At 44.6% G+C, this 15,959-nt stretch overlaps 1 protein-coding gene across 2 annotated transcripts; it reads right to left on the reverse strand.

Annotated features, from left to right (window-relative positions):
• Positions 1 to 3,434: 3,434 nt before the first annotated feature.
• ARMCX2 (armadillo repeat containing, X-linked 2) lies at positions 3,435 to 7,831 on the reverse strand. Of its 2 annotated transcripts, none has more exons than XM_004685652.2 (3): positions 7,755 to 7,831; positions 6,116 to 6,189; positions 3,435 to 5,815 (listed from the first exon to the last, which is right to left on the reverse strand). In XM_004685652.2, the coding sequence occupies exon 3, from the start codon at positions 5,685 to 5,687 to the stop codon at positions 3,825 to 3,827; it is 1,863 nt and encodes a 620-aa protein (XP_004685709.1). In that variant the 5' UTR covers positions 5,688 to 5,815; positions 6,116 to 6,189; positions 7,755 to 7,831; the 3' UTR covers positions 3,435 to 3,824. The 2 variants fall into 2 exon arrangements, with proteins under 2 accessions (XP_004685709.1, XP_012582746.1); XM_012727292.1 differs by lacking the exon at positions 7,755 to 7,831 and adding an exon at positions 6,489 to 6,503.
• Positions 7,832 to 15,959: the final 8,128 nt, after the last annotated feature.

Below are 15,959 nucleotides of genomic sequence, written 5' to 3' on the forward strand. Positions count from 1 at the left end.
GTTGTTTGTGTGTAAGAAAGCCTCTGACTTTTGTGTGTTGATTTTATAACCTGCTACCTTGCTAAACTGGTTCCATCCCCTTACTTTTAAAAAAATATTATTGAGTGAGGTAACACTGGTTTAATACACTCTATGATTTGGGTATATAGGTTCATATCCATATATGTCACTACACCACAACCACCACCAGTGCACCCATAATCTCCCACCACACCCATTGAGCCCCCTCTCCTCCATTCTTTTGCTTTCAGAGTTTGTTTAGCATGTAGTTGGATTTTAAAAATCCAAGAATATTTTTTAAATTAAGAAGTCAAGCCCATTTTCACTTATTGTGATTAATAATTCATTTGAGCTATGTGCTTCCTACTAGCTTTCTTTTTGGATGCTCCTCATTTTTCATTTCTTGCCTTCCATTGGACTAATTGTTTCTCTTAGTGTAATTTTTCCATTAATCCTGTAGACATTGTATAGTCTAATTCATTATTTTGGTGGTCACTGGAAATTTTATCATTCATATCTAACTTAACTCTACAGCTAATCAACATTATAATAACAGGTAAGAGCCCCAGTTACAATTAACTTGGACTGATATAAGCTTATGTTCTTAGTCAAGAACATTTGAAATCTATGGTCCTCCTTTTTTTTTTTTTTCCATTCTGATACTGCAATATCACCCTCAGACCTAAGGTGTTTTCATATTTCAAAGTATGAATTTCAGTGAGGGCATATGAGGCAAATTGCTATTTATTTTTCTTATAAGAAGGGCACAGAGAGACCTATTTTCAAAAGGTCCAAAAAGACTCAGAATTTCCCCAGATCACTTATTTCGTTTATCAGTGTTCCCAGTTTCACAAAGAAGTCTGGTAAAGTGGTGAATTCAACTGATATTACGATTAGTAATAGAAAAGGCCAATTTCTAAACTCATTCTTCAAGTTGTCTTGGTCTGACAGCTTTAAGTGGAAGAGGATTCTTGCAGTAGAATTCCATTATTGCTCTATTTTCTCTTTTACATTGAATCAGATACTCAATAATTTAACCTACTTGTTGTTTTCACTGAAGTTGTTCAGTGTGTCCTTAGAAACAAACATCTGATCTCAGCCCTACCCAATTCAACTTCTCCACAAAATCATTCTATGGGAACAACCACATGACCACCTGAATCTATTGTCAAAGGAAAGCACTCTTAGTTTGTTGTAGGCTATTATCTGTCAATTTCCGATTGTGGAAGGAATTCTCATTTGTGCTATGACCACCTCAACCCAGATTTTCCATTTTCTAGAGATTCTATTGTTTGCACCTCCTTTTTTTTTTTTTTCTTCACTCTTAGTCTGTAGCCGTTTGCATATGTACACAAGGGGAATTTAAGGAAGGATATTTTGACATATCTTAAAAGTACTGGAAAAATTTTAATAAACTTACCTGATAAAGGGTAGGAACAAATGAACTCCAGGCTAAACTTCATCTTTGTGTTCTACCACTTGAACTGATGTAACTTTCAATTCTTGGATTTATCAGTTCACATTCTTTTAAAAAATGAGCACTATTCACTTCCTGATCTAACTGGTTATATGAACCAATAAATGAAAGTGAGGAAGGAAGGACTGCTCAGAGCAAACATTGTTGTAAGAACTGTCCTACTTCACTAGTGCCTTGGACACACAAGGAACAAGGTAAAACTCACAGCACAGAATGCCCCCGGATGCATCAATGAGAAAGAAATCAATCACTACTGGTAGAGTTTGGCAACAACACCTTGATCTGTGCTAACTCAGCTGTGGTTTTATCCACCATTGCTTTTGCACCATTAGTTCAAATGTCACCCAAGTGAAAATAACAAATGATGTGTTTTTATTGTTTTGAAACTACCTTTTCTTTTATGGTTTCAGAGACCTGAGTCGTCCATGAGATGTATTAATGTGCAGTATAATTCCGAATCCATCTAAAAATACATAGAGATTCCATAATAAGCATGTGAAGAGTTTTTCTATTTTTTCACTTGCAGGAGTCTATTTTTGTCTGATGCCACAGACTCTTACATATGGCAAGTGTTTTTTCATGCCAATAATATAGAAGCTCATCACAGGTTTTTGTAGTTATATAGTATTTTCCTGTGTCAACATATCACTTATTGTTGAGTCAATTCCATGGCATTAGACATTTAAGTTATTTCTAATTTTTCTCTCTGAGAAAAAGTTCTCAAGTAGATCCTCCTATAATTGCTCTGTGTACAATTATTTGTAGGGAAAAAATTCTACCAATGGAATGCTTGACCACAAGGAAGATCTATCTTAAGACTTCCTATGCATATTCCCATCTTGCCTTCCAGAGAAGTTGTGCCAATCTAGAATACCAATCTATAGCTTTTGTTTATGCCCTGTCCCCCGCCCCCTTCAGGAGGCCCTATGTCAACTTCTACACTGCCTATCATGCACTTGCAAAGAATGAGGATTTTGTGAGGGGTATTGAGAAAACAGACTGTTTAAGAAAATCTATATTTTCTTTCATTGCTTCAGTGGGCCAGGGAGGAGACGAAGGTTACATCAGCTCTTAAGTGAACTCAGAGATGGGGTTTCCATAAAGGCTTCACCACTGTGCCTCTTCTAAAAGAAAGCAAACCTAATGCTCACAGTAAGGTGAAAAAAATACTTGGCACCAAGAGTCATCTTTCTAGCACACTGTTTCCCCCTCATTATTATTAAGTGTTAACTCACTTTGGCATTGCTTATTTAGCACCAAACTCGCCCATGAAAGAGGGTTATCTCTATCAGGCCCTGCACCAGATCATACGATTCTCCATCTTAGTTGACCTACAGCCAAATCAGGCTTGTACTTTTTTTTTGTCTTTTTAGTTACTAGTCACCATCATCCCCTAAAAATTCCTACAGTCACCATCCTATTTCATTCATCATCTCATGTTTGGTTTATCATACTTCCTAATGTTCTTGCTTCTAATCTCCACTCAAATTCCCATTCCAACTCCAATCCTTTTTGCAAATTGCCACCAGATAATTTTTCCTTTTGCTAAAAGTGTCCAGTAACTCCAGAGTACAACAGGATATTTCAGGGTCTTCCCCAAACTTTCCTCATGCTTTCTATTTTACCTCTCATTACTCCTTTGCCATGTTTTGCCACTAATAGGTAAAACAGGATTCCTTTCTACCACATGAAAATAATATCCACTCCTGTGCCTTTGTTCAAACCATTTCCCCCTCCTGGAATGCCCTTCTACATTTTTCTCAAGCTGGTCTTCAGGGGCCAGCTTCAAAGTGACCGTCTTCCTTGATGCTTTCTAGTACCTTCTGCTTTTTTAAAAAAGACAGTATATAATTGAAAATGAGTATGTGCCCAGATACTGTCAGTAATTCTTTTGCATTTATGTATCTTACCTCTCCAGCTATTTGAAATTCAAGCACAAGGACAATTTTTTGTCAGTCAAAACATACAACTTTATTGATGACACACAAATGAAGTCTTTGGTGAATAAATTCAAGTCAAAACAAATGATAGAAGTATAGGCTATTCATGAAGGACAGGTTCGCTGTTAATTCAGAGGAACCAGTAAAAATATTTCCATCTAAGCAGCACGATTAAAGTCACAAATGTGTTTTCAGTACAAGAGGACTATTTATTTGGTATTCATAAAATGATTCAGCTTAAAGCTGGAGACTGTCACAGATAACATCACTCTGGATGATACACTATTCAAAACTGGCAGCTGAAAGGATCCCTTTACTATATGGAAAAAAAGTAATTTTCAATTTTCATTGCTTCCAGATTGCAAAAACAAGAAATTTCTTCAAATTCTTTGCGTGCACATAGCCAATCAGAATTTGTCCACTAGTTTTATAACTTTCACTTTCACCAAGAGGTCATGGTGATCTGCTAAGGCCCGGATTTTCTTAACACACACTCCAGATGTTGTACATAAGTAAAAAAGGGAACCTTTATTGAATTCTCTGTAGTTAAATACTTCTGCCCGGAGATTATCATAGATGATCTCAAACAGAGTAAGGGCATTAATAAGAATTTCTGATTCCACATAAGAATTATAGAGGGAGCTAAATGATGATGGTACTTGGGTACTAAGCAGTTTTTTTAACATATCTGGATTTTCAGCAAAATTTGAAAGTATTTTCAAAATCTCAACCTTAATTTTCCCACCTCCCTGAGATAACAGACGGAAAAAGTTTGCAATGGAGTTGACAAGCAGGTGCTGGTAATCATTAGTAATAGTCATGTTGGTTAAAAATTTTAGTCCAACTACCTGTACTGCTGAGTTCAGGTTAGAGGCCATGATATCATCCATCACTTTATTCATGTATACCTGAAGCCGTCCCTGATTTTCGTAATTCTCACTTAGGTTATTCATGGCCATTAAGGCTTTTTCCTTAATGTGGGGATCGGTTTTATTGATCATGTTTGCAATAATTGGGAGGCCTCCCAATTTCCGAATAGTGTCTTGGTTGCATGTGTAATTGGCATTGTTGCTCAGGGTGAGCAGAGCTACCTGTTGGATAAAAGGATCATCTGATTTCTGCAGCAGAGTAAGGACTTTCCTGAGATCTCGGACACCCAGAATCTCGTCAATTTCATAAGGAAAGGGGCGCTTCTGCATGGGAACAGGCTTCTTCCCTCTCCCTCTTTGCTGGGTCTCAGGCTCAGAGTCCGATTCTGACTCTGTGTCAGTCCACCCAGACTCCCCTTCCTCAGAATCAGGGACCTCTGCCAGGAAAGCCTGGCCCCCGTTAGCGGAGGCTGCAGCAGCTGCTGCAGCCCCATCCCCAGGACGGAAGCCCAGTCCCAATTCGTCCACTTCAACCTTGTTTTTCTTGCCCTTACCCTTGCCTCCAGGTCGGGATCTGTTTCCCTTGGCCCCACCTTTGGGCACAGCTCCAGCCCCGGGGCCCGCCTTGGGTATAGCCCCCGTGTGAGCCCCGGGGGTAGTTTTCTTGGCGGCAGCCGCGGCTCTAGGAGACCCTGAAGTCCCCGGAGCCGCCGCCGCCGCCCCCGAAGGTGCCGTAGCCCCAGCAGGCTCCACCCCTCCGCCTGGCACAGATGCCCCGGCTGCCGTAACTCCCCCAGGCGTGGTGGGCGCAGGTGCCTCTACCGCTTCCGGAGGTACTGCCGCTTCGGTAGGGACTGGCATTGCAGGAGGCAAGGCTGGCGCCCCCGGAGCCTCCACTGTGGCAGGGGATTCTGCGAATTTGGGAACCCCTGCAGTTGTGGGGGCTTCTGAAGCCACGGGAGCCTCTGCCTCCCCAGGAGGTGCCACTGCTGAAGTCGCCGTTGTGCCCACGACTGATTCAGCCTTAAGCCCAACCCCGACTCCCTCGCCCTCGTGGACCTGACTTTCTGCCCCACTTTGAGCCTCAGGGCTGGCTGCAGCTGGGGCCAATATCTCAGCTCCAGTCGCATTTCGAGGGGAGGCTTCGTCCTGAGCTCTGCTATCTGCCTCAACCCGGACTGGCGGGGGAGGACCCACGCCTGGCCCAAGGTCGATTGTGAAACCAGCTCTGAGTCCGGCTTTAGCCCTGGCTCCATTCCCGGCCACAGCCCTAGTCTTGGGCTTGGCCAGTCTCTTCTTGGTCTGGTTTCTTCCCCTGGCGTATTTGTAGACACAGTACCAGGCGCTAGCCCCGATCACTATCCCCGCAGCAACACAGCCAGCGTCGCGAACTCGGCTCATGGCACGGCTGACGTGACTCTCCGATCCAGGGCCCTGGAGCTGGTTAGCTAAGTGGGATGAGCGCTTGTCCAGGCGAGGCTCTTCAGCTCAGGTGTGCAAGTTGTGCAGACTGTAAGCCACGCAAGGGCCTGGGGGAAAGGGCAGACATGAGGTTTAGAGCACGGACTCACTTCGTGCCTAACCAGGCCTGCTTAGAGGAGAGTCTGGTGGTGGGGAGGGGAGTCACTGTTTACTGAGTCACCAGTACCAAGGCCTGGGTTGGCTGATTAGGGAATCTGGCCCAAGCCCACCCAGCACCAATGGAAGCCGAAAGGCAGTAGGGCCATCAGGAAAGCTGATCATTAGTGGGAAAGGCAGCAGGCATGATCCCAGATTCTGTTCTAATCAGTGTCACCCCAGGCATCCCCACATGGAGCTCATGCACATACCAGCCAGCTGGGAGCAGGAACAGTTTGCTCTTTCCCACCACACCTGTAGTTGTGGGGCCCCAAAGCAGACAGACCTGCAATAGATTCCAGAAAGGGTGAGTTGGATTCCATTTCCTTTCCTGATTTGAATCCCAGTGGGCCAAGTTTTCCCCTCCAGGGCTCTTCTTTCCTTCCTGATCCTTTTCTCCTCAAACCATTAATTAAAAAAACAGATGCCACACCCCTTTCCCTGAACCAAAGGGACTGGCCCTGGGTAAGTGTGTTTTAAAGGGAGAAGATGCAGGAAGAGGAGCCTCTTGTCCCAGGCTCTGCTGGGGGGGGGGTTCTGACACACCCACACTAGGAGCTCCCAGTTTCCACCCCTCACACTGACCTCCAAGGATTTAGGATCGTTTCTCCTTCCTTTAGTTCAGTGAGAGCTTCATCTTAAGAGCAGACTGAAGGGCAGAAAAATAGACTGCAGACTCTGGGAGACTGAGAGCCTGGTGGATGGAACTGCATCCAGGACAAAAGTCCCAATAATTCATTGCATTTTAGCATTCACATACCAGAATGACAACCTCCCGATTGCCTTAATTCTTCTTACACAATCCTCACCCACCCTCACCCACCCTCAATCCCCCCTCCTGCGCAGACTCCCCAGGCACTCAACCCCTTCTCCCCTTTGCCCCGCCCCCCCCCGGCCGCCATTTCTGTGGGACACACAGCCACACCCCTTCTCCTGCACCGAAGCGGGAGGGGGCGGGGCGAGGGTGCAGCAAAAGCTGGATGGGACGTGGGACGGGGGATTACTGCCAAGCAATCTGTGATCGCTTGTCCTTCAGTCTTTCGCCTCCTAGGCCTAGCAGTAACCTGCAGAACAAGGCCCTTGAGTGCTGCCTTTCGGTTTTTCAGGATCGTGATTTTCCGCTGTTTCTCCACATCGCACACCCCCCACCAAGTCCCCTTATAACCTCCATTTTTCCCGCCAGCATACCCGAACTCCTTTTCCAGGGCTGGAAAAAACGGGATGAAGGGCTATGTGAATCGGAAGTATCTGGAAGCCGCCTGGGAGTTAACACGGCGGTTTAATACCAGACTCTCTCGGGTCCCCCCTCCTGTGAAGCCCAAACAGCGCCAAACCCTCCATCCCCCTACAGAGGCTGGCACACCCATTTCCCAGCACCCCCAAAGGACAGGGGGCCGTCTGGGGCTGGGGAGCGTGCGGGGGCGGGGAGGAGGAAGGCATCTGCAAAGTGAGGGTGGGAATGAACAGACAGGATTATTTCCAAATTCCGTGCCCCCTCCAGTCACCCTTTCCCAACCTCCCCACTGGCCTTATAAGCGCTGCCACGTTTATTTCTCGTCCCTCCTCCTCTCCAAGCAGGACGGGATGTGGGGTGCGGGGCCTGAGTGTCAAAACCAAAACCAAAAAAAAAAAAAAAAAAACTGGCTGAGGGAGGAAGTAAGCGGATTCTTCGCAAGTATAGCAGTCTTTACAACCCCCCTCCCCCTCCCCCGGCCGCCCACCGAAATGAGCTAGGGGGTTCTGGAAAGCCCGCCTGGAGCGGACGAGGCGGAAGCGTCCCTGGCCTCAAACTCCGCATCTCTGGGCTACCCCTATGCAGGGGTGCCGGGTCACGTCCACCCTCACACCCACCTGCCCGGATCTGGGGGGATTTTCTCCTGCTCCTCCTGTCCTGGGTTAAACGCACGGCAATGCGCAGCGCAATTGAGTTGGTACCCAGAGGAGAACGGAGGACAGCGATCAGAGCTTTAAGTACCTTTGCCCACGTCAGCTCCTGGTCACGTGAGGACCTCGTCGCCAGTAAGCTTGGGTCCCCAATTTCCACTCCCACTAAGAGCAAGCGCCCCCTCCTTCACCCCCACTCCCACTTCACCCCAGAACAGCAGGTCCCGTCACTCATTTCTTTTTTTTTTGGTCTTTGTAGCTCTGGAGGCCAGAAGTAGCCCCTTCTCTGTGTGTCAGGATTTGCCTTTCTCTGGTTACAGGGGAGGGAATAATGCATCTTGGAGAGCTATTGAGAAATTCTCTCTCTTTTGTTATTGTTGGGGGATTGTCTCATCTTTTCCTGTGTTACTGGACACTCTCACCAAACTCACTCCCCCTTCCAATCCTCAGCCACCACTTCCTTGCTTTGGTTCCCTACTCCAGTATGGGTAAGGGGCTGTGTCCCAGTGGAGACATGGAGTAAGAGTGGGGTCTGGGGTACTCCACTTGGTTTTTAAAGCTATCACCACTCTTTTTTGTCATAGTAAGAAAGTACAACAAAACCGGGGGTTAGTGTGCAGACGTCAACAACAAATAAAGAGTGGGCATCTTTTATAAAAACAAGATCCCCCAATTATACTGGAAAGCACCAGTAAGTTTTTACCACATAGGCGATGCATACTATTGGCCACATTAGGAAGTTTGCAAATCCTGTTACAGTAATTGAATAACTAAAATGGGACTTTTTCTCAGCAAAATAAGCATGTTACCATATGATCTGTAAATTGATCCATGGAGAGATGTCCAGTTTTCCGATCTTATTTATTCTGGACAAATAATATCCCACTTTTTCTCCTCCTGGGATAGCTTTTATGTTGGATAAATAAATGATCTTGTCTTCTGTTAGAGAAACACATTTATTTAATGTTCCCAAACCATTGCTGACTGCTGTGTGAGCCTCCTGTAAGTTGATGGCTGTCACTATGACAGTTTTGAGCACCTGTCCCTATATTAGGTTCCAGTTTCCTGATTCAGCTTTAGGTAAAAGAAAGAACTGTCAGGCCAAGCATATGAAGGCTGTGGGGATGCAGAGATGGTCAGATCCCCCTTGTCCTGTGGACAGAGGAAGAGGGTGCTGCCTTTCTACCCTCTACCACGCTCCAGAGCCTCTGGCACTTGACTTGCTCACTCCAAAAATATACACGAACTGAGGGCCGGGTGGTAAACGCCACCATCACTCAGGTGACCAGCTTGAAGAAATTACTTTGGTTTCCTCTCTTCCCTCCCCACATTCCCACAGGGGTAACTCAGGGATGCACAGAAGAGATTGCTATTCACACCCACCCTTAGGGCTGTGGGTTTCCATGGAATCTGTAAGGGGAATTGCTGAAGCAAGGACCCTCATTCACGGTGACCCAGTGTCCACTGATCCTACCACTGACTGCTGCTACCACCTGGTCTGAGAGGTGCCACCAGCTGGGACCACCCATTTCTGGCCTCCTCACAGCAGGTTACCCAAGGGCAAACAGAGCCTTGCTTCAAGCTTATTGCCTGCAGCCCACACCCACCTTCTTACCCCTCAGTCAAAATTCTTCCTCCTCCAAGGAACTTTCTGCACCAACCTGACTCATTAACCTAGAGTGGGCGTTATTAAATGGCCACCTCTTTGCTCTTACAGGCTGAAATTATGCACACAATTTTGTTCATGAGGACAGGTGTGGTTAAGTTCCTTTTGGAGGGGAATAGAGGTCATTGATCTCGTTAGTTTCTCTAGGGGTCTGTGGCCTCCTCCCTCAGGCAGAAAGAACCAGTGACCTAGAGTGTCTGTGCTATATATAGTAGTCCAGATGAGTAATTTACACCAGTGGTCAATATATATTCAAAATTGTGAGGCAATATATTAAGTATATACAAGGATGTAGTCTTATGATAGTTTTTCCACTCTCAGACACTGTTAACAATTTCCAATTGCACACATTAGTCAGTGTATTCGTGCTTATTAATCAAGTTCCAAATTGAGCAACAATAAGCAAATAACAAGCATTTGGAATTTGTACTGCATTGCAGTAAAATCTGCAGATTAATTTGGGGAATATTAATATCTTAAAATTGAGATTTCCCTTCCAGGACCATGGTCTATCTCCATTTGGCTCATATCTATTATCTTTGTTAATCAAATTTCATAAGCTTCTTCAGCTAAGTAATTCTTATTAGTCATTAGGCTTTTTGTAGGTATTTTGTAGCTGTGTTGCTGAAAGGTTGTTCTTTCCAATTGAAATTTCTGATAGGTAATTTTCTGCTTAAGGACAATATTCTGCTATTACATATTAATTCTGTACTTGCCAATTTTTGCAATCACTCTAATTTCAATAGTTTTCAGGTGACACCTTTGTGTTTTTCCAGGAAAGTATACATGACCATCTACAAGATTTTTTTTCCCTTTCTAACATTTCTTTCTTTTTGTCTTTCCTTTTCTGCACGTGGTGCATTAAACAGGAGAATGTCCAGAAGCACATTGAGTATAGTGATGCTTGACAGCCTCATGCTCTGGCGTGTCACTTAGTATAACTTATGCTTTTCTGATATAATATATCCTTTTTTGCTCTGGCACTTTCATTTATGTTTACCAACATGACCCAAAACAGTAGTAGAGAGAAACAATGTCAGTCATCATCAGTTTTGTGGTATTGGGAGCCCACATGAAGGGAGAACTCTGGAGTCAGAAGAGTAGGTGATATATATTCTTCATTAGGTTAAAGATTTTTTATATCTAATTTAATTTATCCAAGAATGAGTCATTAAATTACATAAATATAATTCTTAACTGTTAAAGTTTCTATTTCTATCCCACTAATAGCTTTTTTTTCCCCCCTTAAACTGAAGAATGCTTAAGGCTAAATTTGTCTCATGCTTTGGTTGTAATTATTCTTTTACCCTTTAGCTTGTTGATGTGATGAATGCTGTAGATAGTGGAGGCCCTCGTCATTCTAGTTTTCCTGTAGTCATCCTCCACATATCCCCATGTTCACACTGCCCATCAACTTCTCAATATGTTAAGAACAGATTTCTAAGTCCTAAAAGTAACTGACAGGCCCTATTCTCTTCAACCTTAATATTTCTTTCTCTTCTTCTCTCCCCCCCCCTTTTTTTGGAAAGATTTATTCATTTAACTCTGCATAGAAGAACTGGGGTATAGGCCAGAGGTGTGGGGCGTTGATGAGAGGATTCACCAGGGACAGAGTAAGGAGCAGAACAGGTGGATCTACTGAAATACACTGCTGAGGGGAGCAGTGGGAGAGACAGGAGAGGTCAGCTGGGTCATATGCGAGCCAGCACCCTGGCCAGGAAGGGAACTCAAATGCATATTGGAGTCTTCTGATAATGCTGAGACTTACCCCCTAGGCCACCAGGGAGGCTCCTCTGCCTCATCTTCTACTGCTCTCTCTCTACCTCAGCAACCCTGGCCTCCTTGATGTTTCTGGAACATACATGTTCTCTTTACTGAATCTTGGCTCCTGCCTGGTTTATTATTCCTCCATATTATTCATCATATTTAGACCCATCCAGAATTCAGGTCTTTACTCAAAGGTCACATTTCTACTGGTGCTTTCCCTGGCCAACCTATCTAAACGTTCAGTTCATTTCAACTTTTTGTACCTTCTTTGCCTGCCTTCATTTTCTTTTTAGTATGCGTCACTAACAATATACTGTATGTTTTGTTTATTGATTGTGTTCATTGTCTCTCTCACTGCAATGTAAGGGTCATGAGATCAGAGGTATAGGTCTGTTTAATTTGCTATAGTATGGAGAACAATGCATGATACCTAGCAGGTGTTCAGTAAATGTACTGAATAAATGAATGAATGATTTTCCAACATAGAACCACTCTCCTGCTTTCCAGAAATAAAGCTTAAGTTGGCTGTGCCATATTAGCAGGGTTATAAACTCTCAGATAAGTGATTAGAGTGTCATGAGACAAGACATAGAAGATATTAAGATTTCTTTGAGTGGCATATGTAAAACTCATGCAGCAAGAATGATTGCTTATGACACATAAGCATTTTAAAATAAAAAGTGAATCTATTTTTCTTAAATGAGAATAGTTTAATCATATTTTCCAACAAATTTGTGTTTTTTTCCCCAAAAGGGACAGAATAGCCCCAACAAGACAGTAACAAAATCCCTTTCTACTCTGTTTTCTTCATGACACCCCTTCCAGCACCTCATTCCCCCATTTGAAGACTGCAGAAAAGAGCCTCACTAATTCTGAAGATAAAAGGCCGAGGGAGCAAAAAAAAAAAAAAAAAGGCTGGGCTTCTTATCCCAGAGAAGTAAACTTTCCCAGCAGCCCAGGAGAACTTGCTGCCACTCCCAGTAATCAGAGAAAAAGAACATCTTTGTTGTGTGGGCAAAGACTAAAAGGAGCTACCACGTCCTGCCTGGTGGGGGTGGGGAGAAAAGGGGCTGGTCGCCTTCTGCTCTGCTAATAATAGGAGGGGAAATTTAGGACCCGAACTCACCAGTGACGTAGCCTCACGTGACCGGGAGCCTGTGAGCCGAAGTCTGGTTCAGATAGCGGTTCTCACCCGGCTTCAGGTAACCAGCTCTCTGTCTCCTCGGCGCTGACTGGGGGCTGGGAAGGAGGAGGAGGAAACTCGTTCTGGTTCCTGTAGGTCGGTGTGAGGTTGGCTGTTGGTTGGAAACTCCTGGAAAGAGGGTGAAGGGGAGCAGCATAATTTTCAAGTTTTGAGGAGCTTCTCTATTCCGCCCCCTCCCCCCCTCGCAGGGACTCCGGAACCCAACCTCTTTTAAATTTCGTGCCTTGTAAATAGCAGGGCAGCGCCTGCCACAGAAATGTTTGGCTTCAGTGACCCGAGAAAGCGCAGGGATGGGGAGTTAGGAGGCGAGAGACCCAGAAGGGTGAAAGATCGGGTTTGCATTCAGTCCTTATTGTCTCCAATTTGTTCCTGTCTGATTTGGGCTTTTGTCCGTGTCGGGGCCTGTCCTTCCTTTAGTGGTGGGTTGGCGATGCAAAAGGAGGGGAAAACCAGCGCCTCATTTCCTTTTTCCCTTCCCGCCCCGAACACCCCCCTCCAGATCCAGTTTGCAGTTTCAGACTCCCGCCTCCCGCGCACTCCGGAGAAACCCTCGCAGCAGCTGCACCATGGGGCGTGCTCAGAATTTGGGCTTGATGGCCGCGGGCCTGGTGATCGGGGCTGGCACCTGGTATTACATATACCGACTGACCTGTGGTGGGGACCAGAACAAGAAGAGACCAGCCGATTCGAAAGACATTAATCCTGCCTACAAGAAGTTTAGAAAATACAGAAAACTGTAAGAAAGAAAATAAAAACAACCCACCAATAACTTCCATTCCCTGTCTCTCTGTCTCTGCGTAGGAATGTGGACGCCTGTGTTTCATGTTATTGTGATTATAGTGTACATGTATCCTGGGATGATTTTTCAGGTTATGTTGCTGGGCATAGCTTTTTTTTTTCAGTAGGTATGAATCCTAGTTCTCAGACATGAAGGAAAATATTAGCTGTCTTTATTTTCTAAAAGATAACTAGTCTACATAGATTTCCAAGGGGGATCTTTCCATACTAGTCAGTTACAATATTTATCTTCCAAGTTAATAGCTGGGCCAGGTGAGCAACCTCTGAGGTGCCTTGCTTGGCACAGAGGGCATGGGCATTTGGTGAGGTTGGGAGCTGGTGTTAGGATCCAGTTCCCCAGGGGTATCACGGGGCCAGCAGCCTTGACTCCTGGACTGTCTGGGAGCAGGTTAGAGGCCCCATCTCCTCCAGAACCCCTGGATCTATCTTTCCCCTCCAGTGGGAGTGGGGGGCATTCCTCTCACAGGGCATTTCTTGTGTGTGTGTGTGCACGCACGCACGGGAAATCCCTCATTCCCCCAAATTTGGGAAGTCCCAATACAAACGCTTGCTGAGGCAAACAAGTACAGAGCTGACTGGGAAGAGAAAGGGAAAGGAGAAACAGACCGTGAGCTGAAGCATAAATGAACACTCTGGTGTCCCAGGTGCACTTCAGTAGATGCAGAATCTGGCAGAGTGGTGTGTTCTCAGATGAAGGGGTGTTCTCAGATGAAGGGGGTTCTCAGATGAAGGGGTGTTCTCAGTTGAATTCTATGAAGGCAGTCCCATAGAAAGGGGCTGGGGGAGGAGAGAACCCAGACAAAGATATCAGCTGAACCATAGCCTGAATTTGAGCCCAGGGCAGCTCTGAGACATGAGGCACCACAGAAATATCCAGCTTGAGACAAGGAGCCAGGCTTTTGTGTCCACTGCTGCAAGCCAGGGCGTGTGGCTGAGGTGGCACAGGGGAGAGGGTTTAGCTCCCAGGAAGCCTCTGACAAAAGGGCATCTATGAATTTTTAGCAGTCAACACTCGGTGGCTAAGGGATGGATGTACAAGCTCAGTAAGAGATGGGGCTTTAGTAGAGTTTTTTTTTTTTTTTGCCTCTATTATAACTAGACTGTGCATTCTGGCAATGTAAATGTGCTTTTATCCACATCTTCTAATCTTCTATCCACCAGTGGCCTGAATTTCAGCATTAGATTTGGTGCAGTCCTCCAGGAAGTGCTCATAACTGAAACACAAAGAAACTCCTGCTTCTCTAATCCTCTCTACTTATCTCTCACTCTCCCGGAGGCTACTTTTCTCTCTTTAACTTGACTAAGAATCAAGACTCTTCCTTCAAGGCTTTTGTAGGGGGACCGTGTGGCACACAGTTCAGTACCTCGTGGAAATGTGCTCTGGCTGTAATGAGACTGGGGGCTTGTACAAAGTTGGAGGGGCATCTAGACACAGGATGTGTGGTGTTGGCTCATTTAGAACAGCTTTTCACAGGTGTTAAATTGACTGCCATATTAACTCTTCCAAGTCTCCTGAAATTAGGGAAAAGATGCAGGTATTGTTCTGCTACATGTTCTAAAGTGATGCAAGCAGAGACTGGAGGGAGTCAGGCAAAAGGACCTTGCTACCCCAACAAATGGATTGCCTATTAATCTAACATGCATGTGGCTACCCAGGGCTCCTGGGGATAGAGAGTGCCTCAGCAGACTTTAACTTTAGCCTTTGTTAGTATGGAGGAAGAATCAGCCTCATGTGTTTTTGTGGTTCTCTTACTACTGGCATGTTTTCAAAAATTTGGGAACCAGAGAATCACACAGGCGGACATATCTGCATGGTCTGCTGAGACACTTTTTGCTCTGGACTGCAAACTAATTCTAGGTTTTATGGCTTTGCTGCTGCTATGCTCTTACAGAGAAACAAGAATCTTTGTCAAAGCTGGACTGGCAGTGAATCTCATGGCTGTCCTGAGGTTTGTGACTTCACTTCTTCATCTTCATTAACTCTTTCCCAGAACAGAAATTCCTGTCTCTTTAAGCACAAGTTATCTTGCTCCACTTACAGACGAGGCCAGGAAAGGGTACATACACTTATGAAAACTCTACAGATAGCGATGAGTCATCAGATAGCATTTAAAAAACATGTATCAAATGGAAATAAATAAATATTGAGAGATTGCATTATAGTTCAGTTTATTCCTTTCACCTCCCTGCAATCAGTTTCACTTATAATCAAAATGGATACCTTTCAATGTTGGTAGATAGTTCAAAATTACAGCACACACAATATAGAAAAAGTCAACGAAAATGCCTGCATAACAGAGATGCCAAGTCCCAGTGATGGTCTATTTTTATTCAGTGTAAACATTTCTGTCACAGTCATGTTTTCTTAATTCAAATTGGTTCTAAAGTGATAGATTCATAAGAAAATCTAATTTGCGTCATGGAAAGACTACTTGGTGTGCCATCAAAATTGGGAGCCACTATCACTTGAATTTTTTAAAATAAAAAACTTAAGAACAGTCATTTGGTTGGGATGCCTTTAAGGTTTAATCTTAACAGTGGGTGATAAAAGCGATAAAAATTGATAAGAATGTGTAAGAAATGTGTAAGAAGCTTGTGCTAATGATAGAGCTGGTGGCGATAAGGAAAAACCTTGCTTCTGAGCAATTGTTTCATATAATCAAACCCTGGATTTGTTCACTGAAGTCTGTTTTATAGCTATACTAATAGCTCTAATAAAACCTTTATTATTGAAATT

The sequence above is a fragment of the Condylura cristata genome, unplaced genomic scaffold, assembly GCF_000260355.1.
Source record: "Condylura cristata isolate star-nosed mole 26May11 unplaced genomic scaffold, ConCri1.0 scaffold00019, whole genome shotgun sequence".
Taxonomy (NCBI): Eukaryota; Metazoa; Chordata; class Mammalia; order Eulipotyphla; family Talpidae; genus Condylura; species Condylura cristata.

Excerpts from the sequence above, each read along its gene's own strand:
- ARMCX2 (XM_004685652.2), bottom strand. The coding sequence starts at position 5,687 with ATGAGCCGAGTTCGCGACGCTGGCTGTGTTGCTGCGGGGATAGTGATC.